The sequence below is a fragment of the Gastrolobium bilobum genome, unplaced genomic scaffold (assembly GCF_033153095.1).
Source record: "Gastrolobium bilobum isolate Gb01-03AN ecotype WA unplaced genomic scaffold, APGP_CSIRO_Gbil_v1 utg33563, whole genome shotgun sequence".
In the NCBI taxonomy this organism is placed as follows: Eukaryota; Viridiplantae; Streptophyta; class Magnoliopsida; order Fabales; family Fabaceae; genus Gastrolobium; species Gastrolobium bilobum.
In genome coordinates, this window is record NW_026896599.1 from 49,893 (window position 1) to 60,676 (window position 10,784).

General features: G+C 31.9%; 1 protein-coding gene across 1 annotated transcript; it reads left to right on the forward strand.

Annotated features, from left to right (window-relative positions):
* Positions 1 to 3,444: 3,444 nt before the first annotated feature.
* LOC133300822 (protein NRT1/ PTR FAMILY 4.5-like) lies at positions 3,445 to 8,332 on the forward strand. The gene is made up of 5 exons (XM_061500408.1): positions 3,445 to 3,595; positions 4,102 to 4,319; positions 5,928 to 6,368; positions 7,125 to 7,252; positions 7,456 to 8,332. The coding sequence occupies exons 1-5, from the start codon at positions 3,445 to 3,447 to the stop codon at positions 8,330 to 8,332; spliced, it is 1,815 nt and encodes a 604-aa protein (XP_061356392.1).
* Positions 8,333 to 10,784: the final 2,452 nt, after the last annotated feature.

Genomic DNA, 10,784 nt, shown 5'->3' on the forward strand with positions numbered 1-10,784 from the left:
TCTTCCCATAACCCTGCATCCATCTCTCAGTTTTAGCTTGCGGGGAAAAACGTTACTAAACTCATTCTCAAAGGACTTAAGAGGGGAATCGGAGACAATGAAGATGAGTATATATGTGATAGGTTTTTTTTCTTTCTAAAGTTACTTTAGATAATTTTGTTTAATGTTTATCAAAATAATATTGTTTTGGGCTGAAATTTTGGTATATTTGTATTTTAATTTATTTAAGGATTATAATAATTTGTATCATTCCAATTTTTTAATTTTTCAAACTCACAATATCGTTTCAGTAAATATTAGATAAAATTATCAAAAGTAATATTAGATACTTTTTTCACTATGTGATAAATGACAAAAATAAAATAAAAAATTCCAACCATATGTTATGGTTAGGTGGTGTATACAACCCAACTTGTGCAAACCCCAATTAGTTTATCTCTCTAGTCTAGTCAAAGACAAGTCATCCAACAATGAAATTAAGAGATTCATATAGATATTTCCTACCCATGTCTTGTTCCTATGTAATTAACAGAATTAAGACTGACATGCTTGTACACCACTCAACTAAACCCATAGGGGTAAGCTTTTCTCTAACATCACAATTATTATTGCTGAGATCTTCAAAATTTAAATATTTTACCGTGAATTTTTGTAAATAATAAATAAACACCCGATATCAATGCGAAAGACGCGAAGACAGCTATCTCTAGGGCAATTTCTCTCTCTAACCCCTTCTTCTTCTCGAATGTATTTTTCTCATGACGAGATAACCATAATTGGGAGAAAAAACAGAACCACCCTATATGTCTAAATTGCATTTAATCTCACAATCCATCACATATCTTATCAACGCTTCAAATTAAAAGTGTACCAACAATTATTAATCGACTCATACCTACAGTCTGAAAATATTTCTAACCATGAGTCTATAAGGTGCTTAATTAGAGGTTCACTCTCCTATTGGAAAGGACAAGTGTCTTTTATTTGATACAATAAATGAGATGTTTTTTTTTTTTTTTTTTTTGAATTACAAGGGAATCAAACTGCAACCCACACACCCACTGAACACTACACACACTACACCTATGGAATAAATGAGATGTTTTTCAGTCTTCTGAAATTCAATTAGTACTTCTATTTTCTCAAAATTTCTACATATCTTACTTGATAACTATAGAAAGTAGGACAACAATATATTTAAATAACAAATTATAAAAATATAACAATTTAGAACTAATTTACGAATCTATCGCATTCAGATACGTCCAAAATGGGCGAAATCACTCGAGGCCAAAAAAGGTGCCTCACCTTATTGGAACACGCCTAGAAAAGGCATGACTGATTTTGCCTAATTTGGGCGAGACCCAGCACCATTCATGTGGTGACATGTAGCACAAAAAGTCAATAATTTGACTATAAAATTTCAAAATATCATAACTTTTGACTCGAATATCCAAATCAGGTATTTTTTTATTCCATATAACTTTTTGATATTTACGCAATAACATCTTATTAAAAGAGATTTGGTCACAAATTATTTGGGGTGTCCTCGTACTTTTGACTTCTTATTATTTTTTCCCCCGCAACATCATAAAGGGAGCATGAGAAAATGAACCTGAGCAATGCATGAGTACGTAAGTTTAGAATATGAAGGCACACAAATTTTTATATTAAATAATTAAAAACTCAGCTAAGATGTTAATTATAATATATATATATATATATATATATATATATATATATTTATATGTGGACATATAACTTCTCCCGCGACATGAGAAGTTCCTATTTCCTATAGAGATACAAATGGTAGGTCCATTTAAAAAAAAAATGCACAAAATTTGATGAGTCTATAACATGAGGTTGTTGCTCACAAAATTCGAGAGGGAATTTCCTTATCTCGATAGTTGTTAATTTCTTAATGGTTGTTGTTCTTTTTGGCCTTGTTTCTAAATTCTATGCATCCCTTATGAATCGTAGTTAAAGTTCTAGAATGCATGGAGAGTAAAATGTCCATATAATTGTATAAGTAAAAGGTTTAGATTTTGTCACTTTTCTCACGCCAATTCAACCTTGTGTCGACAATAGGCATTGATATTAATTAATTTTTCCCTTGGTTTTATGAATAAAGGACAAAAGTATGCCGATACCCCAAGATTAACAACCCCAATTGTGATCAAATCCTCTTCCAAGAGATATTATTGCATAAATTTTAAAAAATTATATGGAATAAAAAAAAGTAACTTGATTTAGACATCCAAGTAAAAAATTATAGTCTTCCAAAATTTCACGGTCAAATTATTGACTTTTTGTGTCACACGTTATCATGTGAATGGTGCTGAATTTCATCCAAATTACACAAGACATGGTGCTAAATCTCGTCCAAATAAATTAGTTCTAAATAACTATGTTTTCGTAATTTGTTATTTAAATATCAATATATTAATTTCCCCCCTAGAAAGTAATCGTGAGCCAAATGCTTAAACAGGGAACAAATTTTTTTCCAAATTACGTTTAGAATATAAACAAGCTTGTCGTCACATTGCATAAGGTGCCAGTTAGCTCTTTATTGTGGTCCGGGCGGATAGAATTTATTGTGGTCCGGACCACCATTCTTTAGGTGATCTTTTAGTGTAAATGGAAGGATAAAATTGGAAAAGAAGAAAAATAACAGAAGTAAAATAGAAAAAAAAAATGATGTTGTGAGAGGGAGCACCAAATCATTAAGTAATTCTGGAACATATTAAATATTTCATTGGATAACTTATAGGATATAACCATTTTGTATACGTACGTGGTTATTTTGTAAAATAACATATCAATAATTTTATTTTTTATAAAATATTTTTTAATATGTTCTTACACAAAGATTTATTAGGCTTAAAAAGATAATGTACAAATCCACTTGCCTACTATAATATTTAATTATTTATTAATAAAATAGGATGACGAGAATTGAACTCTAAATCTCTTTATTCATAAACGCTATAATACCAGCACAAAATTTTAAACTTTTGGTTTGAATTTACGATATAGGGAAAGCTACCTTCGAATCTTCCTCTTCTAAAGCCGGCAAATTCCATGTAATTCAATTTTGTTATCGACCAATGGAAGCCTCTACAGCACTGGTCATCAGCCATATATATATATATATATATATATATATATATGAGATAGTGATCTTAATTATAAGACATTACTTTATGTACTCATAACTATTTCTTTTTATATATATTGCTAAGTTGAGTCTATATATAGGGCAGAGATTTTTCTTTCCTGTTACCATTGTATTTAACTTCTTGTTCTCATTTTTTTGAATCGGTTACTCAAAAGTTTTCTTCAGAGCCATGGTATTTTATTATTTTCCTTTGTTTTATTGAATGCTCCCCATTTACCTCTCCGTTGTTGAGTTTCTTGCATGCTACTTACATCTTCGTCATTTCCATGAAGGAAAATTCCGAGGTTGTTGATGGGAATGTGAAGTGGATGCATGAGGAGGAGAAAGGAGAGGTGGTTGAAGGAAAAGTTGATTGGAAAGGAAGAAGAGCTCTGAAACACAAACATGGAGGGGCAACAGTTTCTTTGCTCCCACTAGGTAAGGACTAACTCACTATTAGGTTCATGGACATTTTCCTTGTCAATAACATGAAAGATGAACCAACGTTAAGCATACACATATCAAGAGTACTTTACCAAGAGCAAGAAACTTTTACGCTTCTTTCTTTTTTTTATTTTTCTTTTTGGGGTCACCGTATGAAAGATGAAAGGTCATGAGTTTGAATCCAAGAAACAGTCTCTTTGCAATTATACAAAGGTAAGACTGCGTACAAGTATTTTCTTCACCCCACACTCGCTAGTCGAGTTTAACGGGTAGTGATTTTTTTATTTTTGGGGTCACTCTCACCCTTCAAGTTTCCAAGAAAAGTCCTTAATTTGATGGCCACTAATCATATACAAAATCATATAATTTCATAAATTACCGTGGTAACTTTAAAGGAATCTATTCAGCATGCACTAATTATTTTTGGGTCAGGATTCTCTTTGTAGTTTTTTGTGTTGGTCAATTGATGCAGTGACCCTCTTTTTTGGGTTTGGATGCAGCCATGATTGTTTTCGAGAACTTGGCAACTTTCTCACTAGCAGTGAACTTGGTGTCATACTTCCATGGGATTATGCATTATGATATAGCAGATGCAGCTAACATGGTCACTAACTTCTCGGGTGTTGCTTACATACTCTCCATTGTGGTGGCCGTCGTTGCGGACACATGGATTGGCAGATACAAATGCGTTCTTATCTCTGGCTTCTTTGATTTTTTGGTAAGATTAATCAATAACACCCTCTCAATTGCCAAGTCCAACATTCTATACAAGTTATTCATTACTGTTGGTAATATTGCTATAAAAGAGTACATAACACTCAAGATTGAAAGTCAGCCGCAAAGAACCGAATCTACTCGCGAGGTAATTAAGGTTGGTATAAGAAAAATAAAAATAAAAATCAACGCACAACAGCATGTAGTTTGACCAAACATAGTTGTGTGCCCTTGTAAATTATCATATTTTTTTATAAGTACAATAAAAATAAAAATTAAGATGGAATATAGTTATTCTCCCGCTATAGTAAACTGAACATGTAGGCCGAAACAACTTATTTGATATTACCCTCTACGGGCCATCATAGCCTTTGCCGGATTAAGCCCAAATGAGAAACATTAAAAGACCAAATCAGAGAACAGAAGCCCGGGCCATAGGAGTAGCAACAAGGCCTGGAACCTAAAAGTCAGTTAATTCGACACAAATATAATATGGTGGAAATAATGCTTTTATGTGTTAGTTAGTATCATCATATCACACAGGAGAATTCAAATCATTCATAGAAAAATCAATGGTGATGAAAAATGAGAGAAAAAAAAACAGTGTCTCTTTTGTGTTGATAATAATTTTTTTTTTAATATCTTGTCATATTGTTCTCGCAAATATGACATTGATATGTACATCTACGGTTAATTATGTTTTTAACTAATGAATTATTTATGTCATGTTATATCATTGATTAATATTGTTAATTTGTGGAAGCAACGTTCAATATATATAGATAATTCATATTGTTTCGTATTATATCAACTTGCATAATCAATGATTATGCCAAGGTCATATATATAAGTATAAAGAAGTATTTATGATTATTTCACAACTTCATATGATAATTAGATAACATAGAAATTAGCCATTTATTCAATAGTCATAATATATAAAGTTTTTAAAATTAGAAGATTAAAAAATAAATTACATCAGTTTTTAAAAACTGATGTAAAATAAAATTTAAGTAAAACTAGTTAAACAATAACCTAAATTTATATAATTAATATATAGGAAAAAAATATTTAATGTTACTTTAGACAATTTTGTCTAATGTTCACTGAAATGATGTCATTTTGGGATTACAAAATTAAAAAATTAAAATGATAAAAACTACTGTAACTCTGAAATAAATTAAAATTACAAATACACTGTGATTTTTGCCCCAAAACAACATCATTTCAATGAACATTAAACAAAATTATCTAAAATAACTTTAGAAAAAAATGAATCCTTAATATATCTTCAACAGTTCTAAACTAGTTTTATAACCGGTATTGAGAATTGTCAAACCATCCCAAACCGAAAGGTATTTCTTTATTCAAGAGTTGTTCCTCTAATTGCGATTTAGTTAAACCCTAGGATTTGATCTGCACAAAGATAGTGGATTCAAATTTTGACCATCATAATTTTTTGAGAGGGTGGAGAGTTACAAATCCAAAACCGGATTAGTCGAGTCCAATAGAATTTTGAACACCCTTTGGTATCTATAAAATAAAAAATTGATATTTCTTTCTGCTTATTTAAAACGTATTTGATTACGAATGCTTGACTCTTGTATTACAGGGACTGGCATTGCTTACAGTACAAGCACACTATGCTAACCTGAAGCCACCCATTTGCAACATCTCTGTAGAAAATGCACATTGTGAAAAACTTGGTGGTAAGCATGAAGCTTTTCTCTACATTAGCCTCTACTTGTTAGCCTTTGGGAGTGCAGGAGTGAAAGCTTCCCTGCCATCACATGGTGCTGATCAGTTTGATGAAAGAGACCCCAAAGAAGCAAGGCAATTGTCCAGCTTCTTTAACGGTACTTTATTAGCAATATGCATTGGTGCTGCAGTCAGCTTAACCTTTATTGTGTGGATACAAGACAATAAAGGATGGGACTATGGCTTTGGGATCTCAACCATTGCTATAGTTTTGGGCACCATATTTTTTGCTTTTGGGTTGCCATTATACCGAATTCAAGTTACAAAAACAAGTGGCATCATTGAGATCATACAGGTATACACCTCCTTGTTTTATTTTCCATATATGTACAACACTCAATAATAAAAATGGACTTAAGAGCCAACAAAAATGAAGAAATTGTAAAAAAAAAAGGGAAAAAGAAGTATCCTTTTAAATGACGCAAGCTTGTGTCATTTTAAGTGTTTTACACAAAGTACGACCGGTCGTGTTTTATGTAAAACTGAAAAGTTACTTTTTTTTTCTCTCTCCAGTCACATCGCTGACGTGTAAAGTGTAAAAAAAAGTAACTTTTCAGAATTACACCAAGTACGACCGGTATAAATCACTAAAAGGACACAACTTATATCCTTTTGAATGACACACACTAGATCCTAAAAAAAATGGGTGTAATTGCTGGTAAGTGAGTGGATGTGTTATATTATAATTCAAGTATGCGTAGTGTAGATTTCAAATTCAATCCTACAAGAGGAGTAAAAAATTTCGAAGAGTAGGAAGCTCTAGATTTCTTTGTAATTCTAGTGCTTTTACAAAAGACTATGTCATACCAATTAAATTCTTATCACTATGGCATTGCACTCAGTTTGGTTTTGTTACATTCATAAATCTTGACACAAAGAACAATGTTTGAATTGAAATCGTATATTGTTTGGTTTTTTATTTGGAAGAACAATGGAAAGGATTTCACTTAATTTTAAATGTATCTTCTCATTGCCTAGCATATTTAAAGTTTAAGCTCGATATTGCATTGATCAAGTTGTTTGTTATAATGTCTTCGTATCTATTTTTCAGGTCTTCATTGCTGCAATTCGCAACAGAAACCTTCCCCTTCCTATAAATCCTGTAGAACTATACGAGATTGAACAGGACAAAGAAGCTGCTGTGGAAATAGAGTATCTACCTCATAGAGATATTTTCAGGTTCAATACTCATGTCTAAAACTAATAATATATATGTGACTTGATCATAGCTAAAGTACCAAAAGTGATGCATGGTTAGAGTAAAAGGTTTTAGTCTTTTAGATTTGAAATTTTATAAATATAAAAGCTACCTATGCTCACATTATAAAATATCACTCCAATTCCAATGCATCTGGTTCTAAATTCAAGTTCCCATTGCACAGGTTCCTAGACAGAGCAGCCATCCAAAGAGAATTTGATGTGCAACATCAGAAACCAAAGGCTCCAAACCCATGGAAACTATGCAGAGTTACCCAAGTAGAAAATGCCAAAATCATTCTAAGCATGGTCCCAATATTCTGCTGCACAATTATAATGACCCTTTGCCTAGCACAGCTCCAAACATTCTCAATCCAACAAGGCTTCACCATGGACACAAGCATCACCAAACACTTTAACATCCCACCTGCATCTCTACCAATCATCCCAGTTGTCTTCTTAATCATTATCATCCCTTTCTACGACCGAATTTGTGTACCTCTTCTAGGGAAAATCACTGGTATTCCCACTGGCATTACCCACTTGCAACGCATAGGAGTTGGCCTAATACTCTCTTCCATCTCAATGGCAATTTCAGCAATCGTAGAGGTGAAAAGGAAAGGAGTTGCTAGAGACAACAACATGCTTGATGCTTTGCCAGTGATTCAGCCATTACCCTTAAGTATATTTTGGCTTTCTTTCCAGTACTTTGTGTTTGGCATAGCTGACATGTTTACCTATGTTGGTCTTCTTGAGTTTTTCTATTCAGAGGCACCAAAAGGGCTTAAATCTACATCAACATGTTTCCTTTGGTGTTCTATGGCCCTTGGCTATTTTTTGAGTACCATAATGGTACAAATCGTGAATGGTGTCACCAAGAATATTACTGCAAGTGGAGGCTGGTTAGCAGGGAACAATATTAACAGAAACCATCTGAATCTGTTCTTCTTGTTTCTTTCCATACTCAGCTTGATCAACTTCTTTGTCTATTTGCTTGTTTCAAAGAGGTACAAGTACAGGCCTAAAAGCTCTACAGTAAAAGATGGCAATTCCGAGGAGTGAACATAGGGAGAAAAAGATTAAAAAAATATTTGTCAAATGTATGTGAGAAAATATAGGTCTGCACGTTTCTTGTAGGTTCTGAAGTTCGAGCTATTGATTCAGAGAAATCCATGTGAAGTTTTTACTCTACCTCATGCCTTTAGATATAACTGATTTCTATTTTTCAAGTGGATTACATATTACAAATTCACAGGGAAAAAAATTAACATAATTATTATTAATATGGATAATGTGAGTTATATTTAATCGTCAAAGATTTTCTTATATTTTCTTATGAATATGGATAATGAATAGCTGGATGGATTCATAAATTCAATGTCTTAATGTTTGAGTTGATATATAGTGTTGGATTTGCTTGTTACTGTTTGTGTAACTTAACCCATTGATAATAATTTTCGTCAAGGGCTCCTTGTAGCCCACCATGTAAGTTAAATTTTTTATTTTGATGAGTAATCATATTTATATCTAATTGTTTTAATTTATTAAAGAAAAAAATATTTATTTTATCACAGAAGATAACTTTATAAAGGGTGTTTTGGAAATTTTTCTTTCTATTGTATAATGAATTTTACTGAATATTCTTTATTTTTAATCTTAAACCTCAAAAAGATATGATTTTAAAATTTTAAGAGATAAAATTATCACGTGTCAGGGAAGAAATGTTAATCCCTTCGTTAAATATGTAAAATATTAAATGTAAGCACATCAATTATTAAAATTGAGTATTATCCTTATAATATATCCAACTGCAGGGGAAGAGTATTTCACCAGTGGACGACACGACCATTTTAAAGTGAAAACATATTCGCAGTCATTCTGCTATTAAGCCGGCTAATTGAATTTCTAATAGATTGGAGACTTCAAAGAGTAGAAGCAACAAGTTGGGGGTTATGCTACCCCACCAGGACAAATAATCAAATAAGCAAATTATTGCAATTTTCGCCATCATCCAATTTTATGTATAGTATGATGTGAACACTTGACTTGTCTATGTCTGTTGGTATTCTTTTAGATTTTATGTAAAACGTAACAACAATATTGTCCTTTCACTGTGACACCCATGACATTGGAGATTCAAGTTAATTTATTGCTTACAAGTACTATTAAACAGGGATACTTATTGTGCATATTTTTATTTTGCTTACATCTTTCAATACTATTAGATTATAATCTTATTTAACGGTGAAAATTTATGGATAAAATAAATTATTTTATTTCTTTTTCTCTCCCACTACCTCTACTCTTTCTCTCTTCTTCCTTTTTTTCTTTATAGCATCATATGCTACCGATGTCCATGGAGAAAAGGGAAAAAGAAATTAAAAGGAAAAAGAATTAATCCACAGAGCACAAAATCACTACTAAATCAAAGCGATGAGGGATGAATATTAGAAATTTTTATGTGGATAATATTAATTAATATATGTTATGTTTTCTAAATTAATCATGTTAATAAATATTCCAATTAAAGTGGAAATATGAATTTGTGTTTGTTTTCTTTAATAATATTGCATTGTCGATCTGTTCTTTTTTATTTATTTTTTCAGTTTCTCTAAGGTTGTGTTTGGTTGAGGATATCTCATAAGATAGATGGGTAAAAGTCGATTGAGATGATTGCTTGCCCATGTTTGGTTGTCCCACTTTCATCATTTGTCTCCCTAAACTATTACCTCGGCAAATTGATTTGCATGTCAAACTCTCCAATAATGAAGGTGAGATATTTCCAAATTGTGATGTTGTACTCCGCGTTCCCTAGGTAAATAACACCAAAAGTAAGAATTTGGTGACTATCATACCCTCGGTTATGGCGCGAAAGTGAATGTGTCGTACCCTCACTTAGAGCGTGAAAGTTAGCAGACGACTTACTACAGGTCACTTTCCTATTTCCATAGTTGTACACAAGGTAGTCAAAATCGGGATTTTACCTAAAATAGGAAAGGGAATAAAAAATCGTAAATCGTAAAATCGTAATACAAATCGTAGACTTTACCTGCACTCTAAAATTAAATTTTTATATACATATGCTTATGCATAAAAAAATTAAGAAAAATAGACTACCTGACACCATCCTTATACATTTGCATACAATTGTCACACTCTAAGGGTCTAAGCTAATAAATCATTCAATTGATTATCATCGAAGATATAATAGCCTATCTTAATTAATTAGTAAATCAAGTGTAATTAATTAATTAAACGTGTTTTACTGAGTGAAATTAAGTATAATGCTTAATTAAATGAATCTGAGTCACTTTGGAGTTAAAAAGTGTACTCAGTGAAAATTAAGGGGTATAAATGGGTACTAGCAAAAGTACCCAAAATATAAAAATAAAAATAGTAATATTCCTAGAATAATATTCCAGACTTTTGGGTAAAGTTTGGTAATTATTGGAGTTGAATAGATAGACGAACTAATACCCATTTCCCACCCAACCCGTCGAGCAACAGAGAAGAG